This window comes from Haematobia irritans, chromosome 4 (assembly GCF_050003625.1).
Source record: "Haematobia irritans isolate KBUSLIRL chromosome 4, ASM5000362v1, whole genome shotgun sequence".
NCBI classification, from domain to species: domain Eukaryota; kingdom Metazoa; phylum Arthropoda; class Insecta; order Diptera; family Muscidae; genus Haematobia; species Haematobia irritans.
Genome location: NC_134400.1, coordinates 56858638 through 56881060, shown reverse-complemented (window position 1 = coordinate 56881060; position 22423 = coordinate 56858638). Strand labels below are relative to the sequence as shown.

Below are 22423 nucleotides of genomic sequence, written 5' to 3'. Positions count from 1 at the left end.
ATTTTGGACTTGGCTAAGTGTAAGTGTTGCCAGGTGATTTCTGAATCTGCCCCCAAATATTAAGAAAAAAACCCTAAATTGTTCTATTTTTTTTCAAAAACCCCCAAAAACTTTTTAGTAATGTAAATCAAAATGGTTTTCAAAATTTTATGAAAAACAAATCCTCTAGTAATATACTTCAAAAATAATGTAAAATGGAAATATCTTGTCTCCGGTTAGCTTTACCTGAAAAATTTTCAGCTGTTCCTCACGGGCCTATGGAAGGTGTAGCCAAGGTGAGAGATATATCCGTAGTACGGTATAGAAGTTCGTTAGCTAACACTAACGGAGCTTTATGAAAATGTGAGTTAAAATGCTTTCAGTTGAAGTTAACATACACCCAGAAAAAAGTGCCTTCGAAACTAAAATTTTTCATCAATATAGTTTATCCATTTTATTTCCATTAAGGTAAATTTTTGTGAAAAATAATAAAATTTACTCGTTTCAGTAAAAAAAATCCTAAACTGTAAGCAGTTAGGAATAGTTCATTAACTAGAATAAGGCATGGAATTTTACTCATACTATTTTCTTCGCTGGGTATAAGAATTTACTACTGAACAAGAAAATTTTATTCACCGATAACAAAGCATTCGTAAAAATAGACAAAAACCGAACTAAAACCAAGTTTCCTCAAATTTAGTAAAATTTCTTATAAAATGATAATTGCGACTTCCTTTATAATAGAAAGTTTTTCATACATACGAACAACACTTGACATAAAAAAATATTTTAGTTCATTCGTACTAAGAAGTATGCAATCCTTTCAAAACTTAAGAAAACACACTTGTTAGAATATAGGAAATTTTCCTATATTTCTATTGTCTACCTGTAATCGATACCTGTCATCGTGGGTTGTTTTTTAGTTGGAATCGCGTTGTTGTGGTATACGGAGAGATTGTGAAAAAATAATATGGTAAAATAATATAATAAATAACAAATAAAATATATAAAATATTTATTATTTTAAATTAGTGAGAACAATTTTCGTTTTTTGAAGATAAATCTATCAATGTTCGTGATGGCGTATAAAGAAAGAAAACACCAGCAGAATAACAACCCTTTCATTTGTCTTCATTTTGGAATCTTCAATTATCAGGTAATATTCAGTGACGCTAACCTTTTGTAACAAAAATGGTTTATGATTTTGTATATTTGTAGGTATTGAAATTATAAAAGGACGACAAAATCGTTAAGCAGCAACTTATTAAAAGTGAAAGGTACAAGAAGAAAAATGCGTTTTGCAGTTGATGACATTACATGGAAATTGGAAATAGTGGAATAATAAACTAGTATTTCAAGGCCAGTCGATGCTGTTAATTCTTAATAAAGGGTGATTCTTTTGAGGTTAGGATTTTCATGCATTAGTATTTGACAGATCACGTGGGATTTCAGACATGGTGTCAAAGAGAAAGATGCTCAGTATGCTTTGACATTTCATCATGAATAGACTTACTAACGAGCAACGCTTGCAAATCATTGAATTTTATTACCAAAATCAGTGTTCGGTTCGAAATGTGTTTATCGACAAATTTTGTTCAGCGATGAGGCTCATTTCTGGTTGAATGGCTACGTAAATAAGCAAAATTGCCGCATTTGGAGTGAAGAGCAACCAGAAGCCGTTCAAGAACTGCCCATGCATCCCGAAAAATGTACTGTTTGGTGTGGTTTGTACGCTGGTGGAATCATTGGACCGTATTTCTTCAAAGATGCTGTTGGACGCAACGTTACGGTGAATGGCGATCGCTATCGTTCGATGCTAACAAACTTTTTGTTGCCAAAAATGGAAGAACTGAACTTGGTTGACATGTGGTTTCAACAAGATGGCGCTACATGCCACACAGCTCGCGATTCTATGGCCATTTTGAGGGAAAACTTCGGAGAACAATTCATCTCAAGAAATGGACCGGTAAGTTGGCCACCAAGATCATGCGATTTGACGCCTTTAGACTATTTTTTGTGGGGCTACGTCAAGTCTAAAGTCTACAGAAATAAGCCAGCAACTATTCCAGCTTTGGAAGACAACATTTCCGAAGAAATTCGGGCTATTCCGGCCGAAATGCTCGAAAAAGTTGCCCAAAATTGGACTTTCCGAATGGACCACCTAAGACGCAGCCGCGGTCAACATTTAAATGAAATTATCTTCAAAAAGTAAATGTCATGGACCAATCTAACGTTTCAAATAAAGAACCGATGAGATTTTGCAAATTTTATGCGTTTTTTTTAAAAAAAAGTTATCAAGCTCTTAACAAATCACCCTTTAAATATATTTAATATCTTAATAAAACGTGTATTTTATTGATGAAAAAATTGCCTATATAAATAAATAAAATTGTATTTAAAAACGAAGGTAAGCAGTTCGAATTATGAAGTAAAAGTTTTACCACAAATGTGTAAGATTTGTCCAAATGAATGAAAAAATTTCAATAAAATCATTCCATATATGAATTCAAATTAGTTAAATTTTTTCATTCTGTAGTATAGTGGTACATAAATATAGGAAAACGTTAACTAATATATGGAATGCATTATACCTAATTTCTACGAAAATCACATCGTTCAAACAAATAAAAATGTCTTTGGCGCTATACGAAGTTCAACTTTCTTCACAATGAGTTCATTTTAACTTAAAGAAGGGGTCACTTTTTTCTGGGTGTACGATTTCTTAATTTCTTTTTAACTCGTCGAACAATAAAAAAGATCCTTCAAGTCTGTCCGCATTTAAAAAAGCGTTACAAAAGTAATGCTGAAGCATTCTTGCTTATATTTTGGAAAATGGGTTGACTTCCCGCATCTTTTCTTTCTTCAAATTCATGCCAGAATTGTTCGGAATTTGGTTGAGAATTTCTCCACTTTTTAGGTCTAAGATATTATTTACCCCTAGGTTAGGTTAGGTTAGGTGGCAGCCCGATGTATCAGGCTCACTTAGACTATTCAGTCCATTGTGATACCATTATTTACCCCCTAAAAATCCCCCCAAATAAATCTTAAACGTCTAAAAATCACAACATGGCAACACTGCTGTGTTCAGTATGAATATCGAATGCCTTCACGGTCCGTTCATCTCATCATCCAATCAATAGTTGGAAGGTCAGTGTTATATAAAGACATATTGGTGATATTTGGAACTTTACCGTTCACTACTCCCTTCTCAACTATATTCATTACAAGGCACTCTTGGGTAACTTGGAGACAAAAGATCTTTTGGAAGTTGGCACATCATCTGGCGATTAATCCCGTTAATCGCTCTGATTTCATTGGGATAAGCTTAGGAGCTGGGTGGTTTTTAAACCTCTTTCTTATGGGATTCATATCTTTAAGTATCGTGGGTTTAGGAAAAGCTGGATTTGTCGAAAAGATGGCGACCTCTATGGACCCATGGGCCAATTGACTATGGGATAACTTTAGTAGAAACCCACCTACGGGAATATTTTTCTTCATTATTTTAGCGAATGTTGAGTTACGTTATGTCAATGAAATCCATAAAACATTGCTTCAAGTTTTATTCGCCATATATTAAATTTATTTTTATTTAATTTCATTATAAAATAATGAGCAAACAAAAAGAAATAAACGATAATTTCATTTGTCCTTATGTCTTAGAATACATCATTCACAGCATTCACGAAGTATTACGAATATATTTTAATTCAAATACTTTTACTTATGGCCTTCATGGCAACACAATAGACAAACTTGAGCCGGAAACATGGACATCCTCAGAGTATGTAAATTGGACAGTTTTGTGGCTAGTCCTTTGCCATTTGCCTGAGTGTAATTCAATTAAGTTTCAATTTTCATGGAACAGCTAAAAACCATGAAAGCATTTACAAGAAAACACTGGGAGGAGATTAAGTTCGTCGTACAACATTTTTAGAAGAATATCTGAGAGCAGAGAATATCCGTTAGTAGGGCAAAAAAAAAATAGTTTTTTAATGCGTAGATTTACAATGAATTTTAGTGGTTATTAAAGTTTTACGCATTGTTTTTTTTTTTACTTTAAGTCGCAATAATTATTAAAAAAATCTTTTGAAATTAACCCAACAAAATAATTGGAAGTTTTTTGCTTTTATTTTAATTTTTTTTACTGTACACCTAAACATGCTGTTCTATAGATGAACTTAATTTTCACTGCGCATTAAAAAAAATCCTTTGTTTTCTGAGTTTTACGTTCTCTTAAACACAACAAAGAGAAATAATATGATGGAAATTTCCAATAAATATTAGAAATGTGTCATAAAATATATTCTAGTATTTTTTAATCGTCGTTACGTAAAAGTTTAAATCGAAAACTTAAGGAAAAATTTAATTTTTTGAAATGATAACCGAAATACAGAAATAGCGTCACATCGGAAGAATTCATGCGAAAGATGGCCAGTCATCATCCAAAAATGTTGGGGGCTCGTTTGAATATGATTAAAACCCATTATAATGTACACCGGACAAGGTAACAGTATTTATTTAATAAAAATATTAAAAATTTAAAGGTGAACAAACATTTTAGGGAATAATATATAAATTTTTGCCAATTTGACTAAAGTCTTTTGGCGAATTTGAAGGGGGAAGTGGATATTTTAAAAACATTGGGTTGTATAGTCGTACATGTTAAAAATCAAACCAAGATCGAAATATGCACCGAAAAATATCAACAAAATTTTTAATTAAAAATTTAATTGAATTTGGAAAAATAATCAAAAAATAATTATTTCAATCTGAAAATTAATTTATCCAATTATTTTTTGATTTAAATTGCTTCAATTACGGAATTTATAACAAATATCGACGCCAATGAAAAAACTTTTTGATCTAATTGATTAAAATAATTGGTATGGGTGATTTTTTTTTGATTAAAAATAAACGCATTGATTCAATTAATCATTCAATTGGTTTTACTTAATTTCATTTAAAAAACTATTATTGATGCTTTTTGTGCATAGATGTTAATTTAATCAATAGATTGGATCAATTATTTTTTTAATCGACGCCTCATTGTGTTATTCAACCGTCGAGCGGAAGAGTGGTAGTTTATTATTCGATTTTTTAATTTGAATGTCGACGTATCTCCATAATATCCGACGTCATCTACATAATCCAGACTGATGCTTAGAAAACGCCATATCCTAAAGGAAGTGTTGACGTTTCTAAACGGGAGCAATCGTCATATAAAAACGCAATATCTGGCGTATACTCACACGTTTCCGGGCTCAAGCCCTTAACATCAAGATGCTGATTGGTTTCAAGAATTTAACCTAATTGCATTGGCAGATCAAAGGTCGCTTTAATACGAATCGGTTAAACCATACATGGATACCTGCATACCCTCTGGACCCTGTATGTATTTTGAGCAAAAAAAAAAGACATCCCACCTAGAAATTTCACATGACTACTCAGTCTTTGACAGTAGTTAGTAAGTAAAGACTTCCCAACGAAACTGATAATAATTCAACTGAGCCATACTAGATGAGGTGTGTTTACAGATGGTATAATGGGGGAATTTCCGACATCGAATTTGAAACGAAGTTTGTTGCGATATCATGGGAATTTTAGGAGGAGAATGTTCTGGATGACTCAATCGAAATAACTGAAAATCTTTATTCATCCAGATAAATATGTCTCACAAAACGGCACATGTGGTAAAAAAGGATCATAGGGAAAACGCGACCGCCATGGTGGTCTATATATATAAGTATAAGTATGAGAAAATCCTGCAGAGTGCACTCTATCAAGGTAAAGTCCATTTGACCTCAGGGACCGATACTCCTGAAAGAACACTCTCGAAGGATTTAATCGAGAACTACGAAAAGTTCATCACAACTCCTGATTAATGATTGCATTGAAAAAGTTTCCAGACTACGGACGGTCAAGATTGTTACGGAATTTACAATAAAGTGAGCTTTACGTAGTTTTGACTACCCGGACCAGATGGTATTACTCTGGCGGAGATACAATCATTAACTGATAGAACTACACTTGCAAATGAACTTTATATTATATTAACGAATTGTGCCATTAAAATTGAGCCAATGAATCACATTTGTTAATATAACGAAATTTTTATTATAGCGAATTTTCTGAAATGTTTCGTATTATTATTACCAATATACGAAGACTCTATCATATGTTCCTGGAAAGTGAGCCGAGACAATAATTCTCTTCATCTATGCTGCGAAATAATTCGCCCATTCATATGCGAAGAATTTTCGACCAATAAGCTTTTCCGGGGAAGCTGTTTTAGATGGCAATCGGCCTTAGAAGCAGTACTCATTCAAGATGTTTCTCAAATCAACTACATTCTTTCCAGAAGAGCAGGATAGTGAGACCACATTGCATGAACTACTCGTCTCTATTGATGATTCAATATTTGTCGATGAATACATATTTGTGGCTTCTTATTGACATTAAAAGCGAATTTAACAACCTTCAATATTCATCAGGGCGTACATGGAGTAACAGGTGAACTCTTACCCAAGAGATGTATGTTAACCATATATATTCAAACATATGTATGTGAAGAGGATTACTCAATAAAGAAGAGATCTATCACCTTTACATAGGAATGTTACTATAAAAAGTATTTCGCTCTCCTTAGAAATTCAAAGAATAAAAGAAGATATGGAACTAGCAGTTGAGGGAAATTCAAAGATGTAATTAGATATATCATAAAGAGAATCCCCTGGAGGACTGGGATTTGGGAACGTTTTTTTTGCGACCTCGTTTTCCCCACTTTCCACTTCCTCAAAACTATTAAGTTTTTTGTTATATTCCAGTTTCCCAGTTTATATATTGTACCTAAAGCTGGTAACTTATTTCATTGGATACCTTCCAACTCGAGACTGCCAACCTTCTAGTAAAGTTGCTGAAAATTAAATCGAGTACTTCCTTCCTTATATGGGTTTCGAAAGAGAAATCCCTTATGTGGATTTGAAGCTGATTTCCACAAAATAATCCATCAAACTTTCTCCCCTGGGATTAGTGTCCGTGCTTGCCTATAGTTTGTGGTGATCGTTTGCGTCGCAGCGTACAATGAAGCCTCTATTCCTTTCTATTGAGTACTTTACAAAATCTCTCACTATCTAAAGATAGAACCAGCTGTCTAGAACTCAGATCAACAATCAGTGCAGTTTGATCCGAGCCACAAATTTGATACAAACGGAACCACTAGATATTTTTCGTTAATAAAATACAAGTTCTCAATTTATTTGTATTGCTACGAAATGAGACATAGTATCAATGGTTCACGCCCTCTATCTTTTTCCCTCTTATCCACAGTTCTTGCATGATGTCTATCTTGTGTCCAACTAAATGGAAGAAAAACTTAGTGAAAACCAGCTAACAGTGATGCAGATTGATCTGTAGTATCTTAAACATAATTTACTTACTGAGCTAGCCCTAAACCTCTTCTCTATATCCTTTATTGGTCTAACGATAGCGCTGCTAAGACCAACGTTAAAACGATGATTGACTGCAGTTTCTCGATCGTCTCCAGATTTACTGCCAATATTACACTTCTTCCTGCGTCGGTTGGGGACTCCATTTTCATCCAATCAACAGTAGGTTATGTTGCTCTATTCTGAGCCTCCAACATTGTCAATACATTAATTTCAATATTGACAATAAGGAGAGAGAAAAGCCACAGTGACCTTACACTCTATAAAATCACGCAGTACAGCCCGCGGTATATATAATCATTCTAATTACAAAGGAAGTTTCTCTCCAGCAGAAAAAAAAATATTCTAACTTTGAACTTCATAGATCGATTTGGTAAATCTTTTTTATCTATGCAACTCCTAAGAATATCCCATCGTGGAAGGAAAAGCAATATCACCTAACTCCTTGTCAAATCACTTTTGAGTCCTACTGTTCTTCGTATGCATGTACTCGTATGTTGAAGTTCATTGTATGTTCAGTAAAAGTTTTTGGAACATTTTTTGTTGCGACAAATACACAATCATGGCAGACGAAGTCGAAATAGTCAAATTGGAGAATGTGCATGGCACAGCAGTGCAATTGTCCAGAGTATTGTCGGCAATTTAGTCTTTAGCGATGGCAACTCAATTGGATGTTACCAAGGCGGTGGGTGGTAACAACACTGAAACTTACCATTTTCTGCAAGTTCTTCGACGGGTGTAGTAAAGCCATCTGTTGATTCGGTGAAGAATGTTCCAACCTTTCTGCCTCCAACTATGGTTTTGATGGCTTTCTCTTGCATGCCATTGCAAATGACCACACTAACGCCACGGTCTAGAGCCCAAGTGGCAGCTTTAACTTTTGAATCCATGCCACCAGTGCCAACCTAGAAAAGAAAAATGTTGACTTTAATAAAACAGCAACTAACTAAGCGGTCAAAATATTTGTGGGTATCTAAAGGGTGGTCCAAACCCATTGTTTAATCGGTGACTCAATTATTTGTTTATTTCACAAATACAAAATTCAGAATAGATAGGAAATCACGTAGCTCTAAGTAAAAATGTCTTCAAGAAAAACGCCAATTTGAGTTTTACTCGTCCTCAAATTTGTTATAGGCTCATAACCACAAATTGGTTCAGATAAATCTGACGTATATATTTACCATCGATCTGCCCATAGTTGGTGTATTTTTAACCAATTTTCTTTAAAATTGGCGTAGCTTTTATTTTTATTTATTTATTTTGTGTAAATGAAATTACAAAAAATATAAAAATATCATTAGGAGTTATCGCCAGGTCCTTCGTTAAAAGTGTCAAGGGGAAACAAATTTGTAAACATCTGCTCAGGTTACACTTAGTGAATAACGCTGAGATAACCTTTTAGTGGACTGTATTTATTTAGCTCAGGTTCACCCAGAAAAAAGTGTCTTCTAAACTGAAGGAAAAAATGTTCATCAATTTAGTTTAGCCATTTTATTTCCATTAGGGTAAATTTTTGTGTGAAATAATAAAATTTACTTGTTTCAGTAAAAAAATCCTAAACTGAAAGCAGTTAGGAATAGTTCATTAAGTAGAATAAGGCATGGAATATTACTAATACTGTTTTCGTCGCTGGGTATAAGAATTTACTACTGAAAAAGAAAATTTTATTCACTGATAACAAAGCATTCGTAAAAATAAACAAAAACCGTACTAAAACCAAGTTTCCTTAAATTTAGTAAAATTTCTTATAAAATGATAATTCTGACTTCCTTTATTATAGAAAGCTTATCATACATACGAATAACACTTGGCATACAAAAATATTTTAGTTTTTTCCTATATTTCTTTTATCTGGCTGTAATCGATACCTGTCATCAATGTAATCGATATGTTTGCGCATGGGTTATTTTTTTAGTTGGAATCGTGTTGTTATGATATACGGAGAGATAATCAAAAAATAATTTAGTAAAATAATATAATAAATAACAAATAAAATATATAAAATATTTGTTATTTTATATTAGTGAGAAAATACCCGAAGAATAACAACCCCTTAATCCGTCTTCAATTACACTAGTTTACACTCAAAATGTACCATTGATAAAAACCAACTTTTCTTGTGTATTTTAAGCTGCTGAAATCTAAAAAAAAATGTTTAAAAATTTTTTATGGAACCGTTTTTGATATATCCCGTTATTTTTAAATTTTCGCTCCTTTTTCACTAAACACAATATATCTCGAGTTAGAAACGTCCGATTATAACGTTGTTGATACACAAATGAAAGGTTATAAGATGACGAATAATCGTGTGCAAATGTATTTGTGATAAGTTAAGTGGTTCAAAAAATATCAATGCGAAAAATCAAAATTTTCAAAAAATTCGTGTTTTACAACGGACCTTTTCCGCCAGAAAAGTATTAAATATTTTAATAAAAACATGTATTTTATAGATAAATAAATTGTAATTAAAAATGAAGGTAAGCAGTTCTAATTTTGAAGTAAAAGGTTTACTACAAATATGTAAGATTTGTCCAAATGAATGAAAAAAGTTCAATAAAATCAATCCATATATGAATTCAATTTAGTTAAATTTTTTCATTCTGTAGTATAGTGGTACATAAATATAGGAATATGTTAACTAATATATGAAATGCATTCTACCTAATTTCTACGAAAATTACATCGTTCAAAAAAATAAAAATGTCTTTGGCGCTATACGAAGTTCAACTTTCTTCACAATGAGTTTAATTTTATTTTAATTTTAACTTAAAGAAGGGGTCACTTTTTTCTGGGTGTTATTGAAGGCTTGCTACATTTCTTTGATGCATCTCCATGGCACTAGAGGTTTACACCTCATTTATGTAAAACACCTAAATTTCTTTGCGGCGGTTTAGGAGAAGTCGCTTAAACACCTACGGGAAGTCATTTCAGATTTGTATTGGGGTTCCATTTATGTCTAAGCGTGCGAAATTTTATCGAAATATTTAATATTGTGATGTGCATATTATGGTTGAGTCACCCTTTATAAACATATAAAAAATTAACAAATTTTCCAATTAGCAGTGTTGCTACAATTTGCTAGATGTAAATGTGTAAATTCAATTATGTAGGATGTATCCAAGGCAAATGGAGTCTTTTAATTTAAACCAATTGTAGTGGTAGCAATAGGACCAATGTCAAGAAAAAGGATCACGGACGAAATGTTTTCATAAATACTCTACATCTCAATGATGTATGAGTAAGGACTTTGGACCGGTTTATTTGGTAGCCTTTTTTGTAGACGTTTTAAGTAGTAATTACACTGTATGATAAGGCCAAAAATTTGATATGCTTAAGTCTAAATATTATTTAATTTGAATATCAGAATGAGTATTCGGAGTAAAGAGAATAGACATTCGGAACCAAGAGAATAGACAATTGAAAAACAAACAGTGTGTGTTTTCGTCTTGAGAGCAGCATTTTATGTATGTGTGGACATGTGTTTTGTTGATCATTTTGGCAGTATGGGCACAATTTTTTTCTTGGTTCGTTAAAATAAATCGGAACGTATGCTAACCACTGCTCCACGTGGCCAACAAATGTATGTTTCTGTTAAATAATGTTATGTTTGCATCGGCTCGTGGGCGCTGCAAACTATGCTATATAAATGTAACTTATAACGAAAACTGTCTATTGGTGGATATAACAGCTACGTAGCCCAGTGGTAGTGCGTTGGCTTACAAATTGCATGGTTCCCGGTTCGATTCTCCGTCCACGCGAAAGGTAAATTTAAAAAAAAAATTATAAAATTGAATAATTTCTTCAACATTATTTGTATTACAGAAAAAGGTGCCAAGAACTAAAAATTTCATGGGAGTGAAAATTATGTGAGGGAATGAGCACAATCTTCTTGGGGAGAAAATTCTGCCAAGCATATAATATTTTTGGGCTCAAAATGCTTCCAAACATATAATATGTTCACATAAAACAAACATAATAATGTTTCGGCAATATCCAATAATATATGTGCTTCCTGCAAAATATGTTTGGAACATATGTTAGAGAAGCGATTTTTTTTTGAGGGTGTATGTACATACGAAGAAAAAAACATTTAGGAATAAGGGTGAAGCAAACTTTATTCTTTAGTTCCATCGAAAAGTTGCAATTTTTTATTTTTGCAACAAAAACCAATGCCGATTTAGAGGTTTCGTAGTAAAAAATCAATTCAGTACTATGCAATGTCGAATATCCTTTTGAAATCGTTGTTTCATCGTGACCAACTAATATGGTTTGTTTTCATTAAACAAATTTTCTTTTAATCGGTGTGTGTATGCCCAACAATCTGGTCTATAAATACAGATGCTATACTGTCGACTAAATCGATAATTGTATGTTAATGAGAATAAGAGCTACACCAAAAGAAAAAACACTTTCCTCCCCAACGAGATTTTATACAAACGAAATTCCCGTTTGCTATAAAGAATTTCTGTAAAAGCAAATAAATTCGATTTTATATCAAGCGATTCTAGCATCGTATCTAATCTTTTTCATTTACTTTTAAATACATTTTTTGACCATCAAAAGAAAACTTCGCTTGTCTAAAATATCGTTGCTCATAAAAGAAAAGTCTTCTTTCAGTGTTCATGACGCAGCGGATAGTGTATTTGCTTACAAACTGTACACACAAAAAATGATACATTTAATTTATGAATAGTGTTTACAAAAAATTTCCAAACACGGAATTCATAAATTGTATGAAACAAATTCATAAATTAAAAAATACAGATTTTCATTGACTACGAATGTATACATAATATTAATGAAATTTGTAATATTATAAATGAAATGTACATATTTTTCGACATTGAAAAATATGTCCTTTTACATAATATATGCTAAAAACGTCATGCATTAAATGTAACTTTTCTTTTAGATTTTTCCCTACTTCTTAATGCTTGCATAATTGGTCAAAATATATGAACCCATTCATTAAAAACCTCATTAAAGTGCAGCAAGTAAATATGCTTTTATTTCGTCAACCCTTTCCAGCAATAAATAATCTTCGAATCACGACGGCGACTCAAACTGTATTGAAAAACCCAAACACAGCCATGACACGTGTTGCCTTCAAGAACGTTAAGTTTGGTTTCCGTGTTTCGCATTATATGTTTGTATTGTATACACATGAGAGTAACTCTATGTTGTGGCTCTCTCTTGCTAAGAGAAAACCAGTATTTTTGGACATATTATGTAAAGTTTTATTAATTTTATGAATCAGTCCATGCACATTAATACAAATTTCATAATTTAATAGCATGTACATACCAAAAAAATATATTAAGTAAACGTACATCTATTTTATTGAAGAGTCCGTCTTTTTTTTTATTTTTTTAATGTAGAAATTCATATTTTATTTTTTTTTTTGTATGGTGGTCGGTAAAAGTAAAATTTATAAAATCTAATATTTCCTTTTACACTATTTCTATTACTGGAAAAACTGCTGAGAAGTAATTGGCCGAAAAAAAATAATTCTTTCCTCGCAAACGAAATTTTAGACAAACAACCATCTTTTACCATTTCGTATTCGCTGTAAGAAAGTTTGTTTCGACGAAAAGTTCACTCCTTTGCAGTTATTATAAAAGATGAGTTTATAGAAGTTGGAGGTTTTGTAGAGACAAACGATTCATTTCGAGACGAGTTTGGGTTTAATGAACAGGCAATAAGTTTTTTTTTTGTAATTTTTTTCTCAAATTTTAACTTTATTCCAAATGGAGAATCCAATCACGGACCATACAGTTCATAAGCAACTTTGCCAATTTGCATTCTCGCTAGATCTAACATTTTTTTAAAGTCGTTTAGCTTAAGGCTTTGTTTCTGGCTTTTTTTCGTTACCTTTTAGCGGTGTTTACATTTTTTTATACCCTCCACCATAGGATGGGGGGTATATTAACTTTGTCATTCCGTTTGTAACACATCGAAATATTGCTCTAAGACCCCATAAAGTATATATATTCTGGGTCGTGGTGAAATTCTGAGTCGATTTGAGCATGTCCGTCCGTCCGTCTGTTGAAATCACGCTAACTTCCGAACGAAACAAGCTATCGACTTGAAACTTGGCACAAGTAGTTGTTATTGATGTAGGTCGGATGGTATTGCAAATGGGCCACATCGGTCCACTTTTACGTATAGCCCTCATATAAACGGACCCCCAAATTTGGATTGCGATTGCTCTAAGAGAAGCAAATTTTATCCGATCCGGCTGAAATTGGGTACATGGTGTTAGTATATGGTATCCAACAACCATGCAGGAATTGGTCAACATCGGTCCATAATTATATATAGCCCCCATATAAACCGATCCCCCGATTTGGCTTTAGGAGCCTCTAAGAGAAGCAAATTTCATTCGATCCGCCTGAAATTTGGTACATGGAGTTAGTAAACGGTCTCTAACAACCATGCAAAAATTGGTCCACATCGGTCCATATTTATATATAGCCCCCATATAAACCGATTGGTTTTCGGAGCTTCTAGGAGAAGCAAATTTCATCAGATCCGGCTGAAATTTGCTACATGGTGTTAATATATGGCCCCTAACACCCATGCAAAAAATGGTCGAAATCGGTCCATAATTATATATATCCCCCATACATATCTATCACCAGATTTGACCTCCGGAGCCTCTTGGAAGACCAAAATTCATCTGATTCAGTTGAAATTTGGTACGTTGTGTTAATATATGGCCTCAAACACCCATGTACAAGTAGGTCGAAATCGGTCGATAATTATATATAGCCCATATAAACCGATCCCCAGATTTGTCCTCCGGAGCCCCTTGGAAGAGCAAAATTCATCCAATTCGGTTGAAATTTGGTACGTGATGTTAGTATATGGTATCCAACAACCATGCAGGAATTGGTTCATATCAGTCCATAATTATATATAGCCCCCATAACCGATCCCCAGATTTAACCTCCGGTGCCTTTTGGAGAAGCAAAATTCATCCGATCTGGTTGAAATTTGGTAGGTGGTGGTAGTATATGATATTTAACAACCTTGCCAAAAGTGGTCGATATCAGTCCATAATCATATATAGGCCCCATATAAACCAATCCCGATCAATAGATATTTGGTTTTGGAGCCACTTGGAGGAGCAAATTCCATCCGAGTCAGTTGAAATTTGGTACATTGTGCTAGTATATGGCCGTTAACAACCATGCCCAACTAAGTCCATAACGGTCTATAGTTATATATAGCCCTCAGATAAATCGATCCCTAATCACAAAAAATTGGTCCATATCAAGTTCATAATTGTATATAGCCCCCATATAAGCGACCTCCATATTTCAATTCTGGCTCTCTACGTACCGTGCAAAAGTCCATATCGAGTCGTAATTATTTGTAGACGTATCTATACATAACTTTTTTGTCTAATATATACCACGTACGGACTAACTCACAATTTAGAAAACGATGTTAAGAAGTTTTAAGATACAACAACCCAAGTAATTCGATTGTGGATGACAGTCTTTCGTAGAAGTTTCTACGCAATCCATGGTGGAGGGTACATAAGATTCGGCCGAACTTACGGCCGTATATACTTGTTTATTTTTGACATGCTTGTATAAAAATATGTAGATAACTGCGTTTTTGTCTAAACCTTGGTGTCAGAATATGGTTTTCTCAATACTTCAAAGCTCAATTCAAACTTTAGCCATAATTTTCGGCACTATGTAATGCGCTTTTGTAGCGAATACACCCTAAACTAATCAACAAATTCGCCCAATACCAACAAGTTTATTGTTGTAAATGTTCTAAAAAGTTCTCAAAATTGATAGGATCAAAAGATTATTATGAGCGCGATGAAAACAAATATGCAGATTATATATGGAATTTGACTACATTGACGACATATAAACAATAGGTTTAAGGATGGGTTTTACTTTTTTTTTTAATTAGCAAAAATGAACGCGTTTACCAAAATACCATTAACTCATTTACTATGATTTTCATAAAAAACATCATATCTTTACAAAAGGGAATGATGTCCTGTTTTAAATTATAGATCTGAATACCTATATAATTTTTGGCAGTGTAACTATAGGAAAACAGAATTTGCATTCTTAAGCTTAATTCATTTCATCTGCGCCCGTGACCATAATAATAAAGCAAAGTAATGTTGACAAACTTTCTGCTCAATGGAAACTCAGTACATGCGAATGCACTGATAACAAAGGTCTCTCTCTCTCTCTAGCAAAGATAATCTTTTGGACAAGACAAATGAGTTTGTCATTGCAGTTGCCACCAATGGAAACATAATATAATCCAATTTCTTAATTAACTTCAATGAGTTGTAAGAACCCCTAACAAGCAATCACAACTAAGATACATATTTGAATTTCATAAAGAGAGTAAGTTGAGTTGACATACATACATACGAGTAGAGTTGACTACCGCAATGTGTTTTCGTTTTAGTTTTAGCCAAAAACTAATTAGAAAGTCGAACAAACCGATACGATTACCTCATTGTTTTATGTAATTTAAAATTAATTACTACTCCAAAATCTTGAATTTCTTTTATGTTGTAAATTCATGTGAATGCCTTGGATGTAAATCCATTATTGCAGATTGTAAAGCTCTTATAAGCAAAATATGGAACTACTCACGTTTAATTACATTAGTGTCAACACTACTTGATATCTTCTAAATCGCCAGCATTCATTTATGTATGAAGTGCAATGAATTAATGAGAATGGGTGGTCATGCCAGGTACTCCAGTGCAAAGCAAATATTAAAGATCTAATCAAATAGCCAAGTTGGTTACACTTTACATTGTTACTGTCCATGCTCAAGAGCTTATTAAGTAATCCAAGCATATATAGAGATTAAATTTAGCATTGACTAGAGACAATTAAAACTCAACATTTGCAAAACCATGCAAGGTTTGCATAAGGAGACGTTGTTGTATATAAAGATTGTCTGTATGTAATAAATCTTGACCTCGGTTCAAGTGGGTGTGAGGTGACTAACTCATAAATTTTATCAATACGAACAACAAAGCCAGATAAAACACATGTAAGTAAAGGCTAAAGTTGGGCGGGGCCGACTATATTATACCCTTCACCACCATGTAGACCAACATTTGTGTTACCATTTCAACTACTTCAAATTTGCTGGGAGCTATATAAAGGTTTGCATTTCCAGATACAAATACTTATAATGGAGACAATTTTTTGTACTTCTACAAAATCTCTAGAATTAAAATTGAAATCGGCTAACGCTCTGGAATGAAACACAATGTTAATAAAAAACCAGTAAGGAAAGTCTAAAGTCGGGCGGGGCCGACTATATTATACCCTGCACCACTTTGTAGATCTAAATTTTCGATACCATATCACATCCGTCAAATGTGTTGGGGGCTATATATAAAGGTTTGTCCCAAATACATACATTTAAATATCACTCGATCTGGAAGAATTTGATAGACTTCTACAAAATCTATAGACTCAAAATTTAAGTCGGCTAATGCACTAGGGTGGAACACAATGTTAGTAAAAAACCAGTAAGGAAAGTCTAAAGTCGGGCGGGGCCGACTATATTATACCCTGCACCACTTTGTAGATCTAAATTTTCGATACCATATCACATCCGTCAAATGTGTTGGGGGCTATATATAAAGGTTTGTCCCAAATACATACATTTAAATATCACTCGATCTGGAAGAATTTGATAGACTTCTACAAAATCTATAGACTCAAAATTTAAGTCGGCTAATGCACTAGGGTGGAACACAATGTTAGTAAAAAACCAGTAAGGAAAGTCTAAAGTCGGGCGGGGCCGACTATATTATACCCTGCACCACTTTGTAGATCTAAATTTTCGATACCATATCACATCCGTCAAATGTGTTGGGGGCTATATATAAAGGTTTGTCCCAAATACATACATTTAAATATCACTCGATCTTGAAGAATTTGATAGACTTCTACAAAATCTATAGACTCAAAATTTAAGTCGGCTAATGCACTAGGGTGGAACACAATGTTAGTAAAAAACCAGTAAGGAAAGTCTAAAGTCGGGCGGGGCCGACTATATTATACCCTGCACCACTTTGTAGATCTAAATTTTCGATACCATATCACATCCGTCAAATGTGTTGGGGGCTATATATAAAGGTTTGTCCCAAATACATACATTTAAATATCACTCGATCTGGAAGAATTTGATAGACTTCTACAAAATCTATAGACTCAAAATTTAAGTCGGCTAATGCACTAGGGTGGAACACAATGTTAGTAAAAAAATATGGGAAACGTTTAAATCTGAAGCAATTTTAAGGAAACTTCGAAAAAGTTTATTTATGATTTATCGCTCGATATATATGTATTAGAAGTTTAGGAAAATTAGAGTCATTTTTACAACTTTTCGACTAAGCAGTGGCGATTTTACAATGAAAATGTTGGTATTTTGACCATTTTTTGTCGAAATCAGAAAAACATATATATGGGAGCTATATCTATATCTGAACCGATTTCAACCAAATTTGACACGTATAGCTACAATGCTAATTCTACTCCCTGTGCAAAATTTCAACTAAATCGGAGCAAAAAATTGGCCTCTGTGGACAAATGAGTGTAAATCGGGCGAAAGCTATATATGGGAGCTATATCTAAATCTGAACCGATTTCCACCAAATTTGACACGCATAGCTATAATGCTAATTCTACTCCCTGTGCAAAATTTCAACTAAATCGGAGCAAAAAATTGGCCTCTGTGGACAAAGGAGTGTAAATCGGGCGAAAGCTATATATGGAAGCTATATCTAAATCTGAACCGATTTGGATGATATTTTGCAAGTTTTTCGAGACTCGTAAAATATTTGGATGTACGGAATTTGAGGAAGATCGGTTGATATACACGCCAATTATGACCAGATCGGTGAAAAATATATATGGCAGCTATATCTAAATCTGAACCGATTTTTTCCAAAATCAATAGGGATCGTCTTTGAGCCGAAACAGGACCCTATGCCAAATTTTAGGACAATCGGACTAAAACTGCGAGCTGTACTTTGCACACAAAAATACATCAACAGACAGACAGACGGACAGACAGACAGACGGACATCGCTAAATCGACTCAGAATTTAATTCTAAGCCGATCCGTATACTAAAAGGTTGGTCTATGATTACTCCTTCTTGGCGTTACATACAAATGCACAAGCTTATTATACCCTGTACCAGGGCTGTGGAGTCGAGCCAATTTTGCTCGACTCCGACTCCAGCATTTTTCATCAGCTCGACTCCGACTCCGGAGTCGACTCCGGGGGTACCGTAAGTGGATCGATATAAAGTATCGTATTTATTTATGTGTGCAAAAAAGGTCTTAATTTCACATTAAATGCCAATTGAACTCTATATTTCAAATTTAGGGCAATGTTTAATAAATAAGATAATGATATAAATACCCATCATAATATGAGAAGATACCAACAGTATATGTTATGTATTTGTGGACCAAAATTATTGATACTATCGCAAATCATTTTAATTTGTTGCGAGCTATATAAAGGTTTATATTCCCATATGCATGAATTTGAATCTGAATCGATTTAGACAAAATTGTATATACTTCTACAAAATCTATGTACTTAAATTTTAAATCTAACGTTATGGGACGTAACACAATTTTAACAAAAAATAAAAATGCAAGGAAAGTCTAAAGTCGGGCGGGCCGATTATAATATACTCTGCACAACTTTGTATTTAGATCTACATTTTGATAAAATCTCAAATCAGACTTCTACAAAATCTCGGGCAATATTTGGGAAATATTTACAATTGTTTAGACAATTTCGCAGAAATGCATTTATGATTCATTCATTGAAAATTTTGAAAATTTGAGTCATTTCTACAAGTTTTCGACTTAGCAGTGAGTATCAGTGAGCATACAATTTTGGAAAAATTTTTGTCTAGTAAATAAAATTTTGCAAAATTTTATATAGAAATAAAATTTTGCAAAATTTTCTACAGAAACAACATTTTGACTAAATTTTCTATAGAAATAAAATTTTGGCACAATTTTCTATAGAAATCAAATTTTGACAAAATATATAGAAATAACATTTTGAATAAAATTTTTATAGAAATAAAATTTGGCAAAATTGTTTATAGAAATTAAAGTTTGAAAAAATTATCAATAGAAATACAATTTAAAAAAAAATGTGTAGCAAAAAAAAATTGCAAAATTTTGTATAGAAATAAAATTTTGCAAAATATTCTACAGAAACAAAATTTTGACTAAATTTTCTATAGAAATAAAATGTTGACTAAATTTTACATAGAAAAAATTTTTCTATAGTAATAAAATTTTGAATACATTTTTTATAGCAGTGAGTATCAGTGAACATTAGTAAGAAAAAAAATTTGAGAAAATTTGCTATAGAAATAAAATTTGACAATTTTTTCTTATAGAAATAAAATTTTGAAAAAATTATCAATAAAAATACAATTTTAGAAAAAATTTTGTGTAGTAAATAAAATTCTGCAAAATATTCTACAGAAACAACATTTTGACTCAATTTTTTATAGAAATAAAATTTTGACAAAATTTTCTATAGAAATAAAATTTTGACCAAATTTTCTAATAAAAAAATCTATTACTATACAATTTTTGCAAAATTTTCTGTAGAAATAAAATTTTGACCAAATTTTCTAATAAAAAAATCTATTACTATAAAAGTTTGGAAAAATTTTCTATAGAAATAAAATTATCAATAGAAATAAAATTTTGAAAAAATGTTTGTGTAACAAACAAAATTTTGCAAAATTTTCTATAGAAATAACATTTTGCAAAATATTCTATAGAAACATAATTTTTTACCCAATTTTCTATAGAAATAAAATTTTGACTAAATTTTCTATAAAAAAAATATTTCTATAGTAAAAAATTTTGAATAAATTTTTATAGAAATAAAATTTTGACAAAAGTTGCTATAGAAATAAAATTTTGACAAAACTTTTTATAGAAATAACATTTTGACAAAATTTTCTATAAAAAACAATTTTGAAAAAATTTTCTGTCAATATTCCACATATGTATATGGCCTTAAAATAAAATAAAAAAAAAAATAATTTCGATTGTTCGAAATATTTCAAATAAATTGATATGGGCATCAAAATGGATCGATCCATCCAATGTTAGACTAGCAGTCTCACATTCTAGGAGACATAAAAAGATAGCCGTAATTGGAAGTTGATTTTTATTTACAACAATGCTGTACATTGATCGATTGAATAACGCAATGGAAACTAATTTGCGTAAAAACTTGCTTAGTTACAAAAATGTGAAGTGTTTTAAAAAATTTGGTTTAGCCGGAGTCGGAGTCGAGCAAAATTTTTACGACTCCGACTCCAGCAAAATCTTCAGACTCCGACTCCGACTCCGACTCCGGCTCCACAGCCCTGCCCTGTACCACAGTAGTGGTGAAGGGTATAAATATGTGAAAAATTTAAATCTGAAGCAATTTTAAGGAAACTTCGCAAAAGTTTATTTATGATTTGTCGCTCGATATATATGTATTAGAAGTTTAGGAAAATTAGAGTCATTTTTACAACCTTTGGACTAAGCAGTGGCGATTTTACAAGGAAAATGTTGGTATTTTGGCCATTTTTGTCGAAATCAGGAAAACATATATATGGGAGCTATATCTAAATCTGAACCGATTTCAACCAAATTTGGCACGCATAGCAACAATGGTAATTCTACTCCCTATGCAAAATTTCAACTAAATCGGAGCAAAAAATTGGCCTCTGTGGTCATATGAGTGTAAATCGGGCGAAAGCTATATATGGGAGATATATCCAAATCTGAACCGATTTCAACCAAATTTGGCACGCATAGTTACAATGCTAATTCTACTCCCTATGCAAAATTTCAACTAAATCGGAGCAAAAAATTGGCCTCTGTGGGCAAATGAGTGTAAATCGGGCGAAAGCTATATATGGGAGCTATATCTAAATCTGAACCGATTTCAACCAAATTTGGCACGTATAGCTACAATGCTAAGTCTACTCCCTATGCAAAATTTCAACTAAATCGGAGCAAAAAATTGGCCTCTGTGGGCAAATGAGTGTAAATCGGGCGAAAGCTATATATGGGAGCTATATCTAAATCTGAACCGATTTCAACCAAATTTGGCACGTATAGCTACAATGCTAATTATACTCCTTGTGCAAAATTTCAACTAAATCGGAGCAAAAAATTGGTCTCTGTGGTCATTTGAGTGTAAATCGAGCGAAAGCTATATATGGGAGCTATATCTAAATCTGAACCGATTTCAACCAAATTTGACACGCATAGCTACAATGCTAATTCTACTCCCTGTGCAAAATTTCAACTAAATCGGAGCAAAAAATTGGCCTCTGTGGGCAAATGAGTGTAAATCGGGCGAAAGCTATATATGGGAGCTATATCTAAATCTGAACCGATTTCGCTGATATTTTGCAAGTTTTTCGAGACTCATAAAATATTCGGATGTACGGAATTTGAGGAAGATCGGTTGATATACACGCCAATTATGACCAGATCGGTGAAAAATATATATGGCAGCTATATCTAAATCTGAACCGATTTTTTCCGAAATCAATAGGGATCGTCTGTGAGCCGAAACAGGACCCTATACCAAATTTTAGGACAATCGGACTAAAACTGCGAGCTGTACTTTGCACACAAAAATACATCAACAGACAGACAGACAGACAGACGGACAGACAGACAGACAGACAGACAGACAGACAGACAGACAGACAGACAGACAGACAGACAGACGGACATCGCTAAATCGACTCAGAATTTAATTCTAAGACGATCGGTATACTAAACGATGGGTCTCAGACTTTTCCTTCTTGGCGTTACATACAAATGCACAAACTTATTATACCCTGTACCACAGTAGTGGTGAAGGGTATAATAAAGTCGGGCGGGGCCGACTATATTATACCCTGCACCACTTTGTAGATCTA

General features: G+C 33.0%; 1 protein-coding gene across 1 annotated transcript in view; it reads right to left on the bottom strand.

Annotated features, from left to right (window-relative positions):
* The window catches only part of P5CS (Delta[1]-pyrroline-5-carboxylate synthase), a 205535-nt gene that overhangs the window by 48371 nt on the left and 134741 nt on the right, over window positions 1-22423 (bottom strand). The window contains exon 7 of the mRNA XM_075308092.1: window positions 8137-8329. Within this exon, the coding sequence (XP_075164207.1) occupies window positions 8137-8329 (193 nt within the window). The remainder of the gene's footprint in view (window positions 1-8136; window positions 8330-22423) is intronic.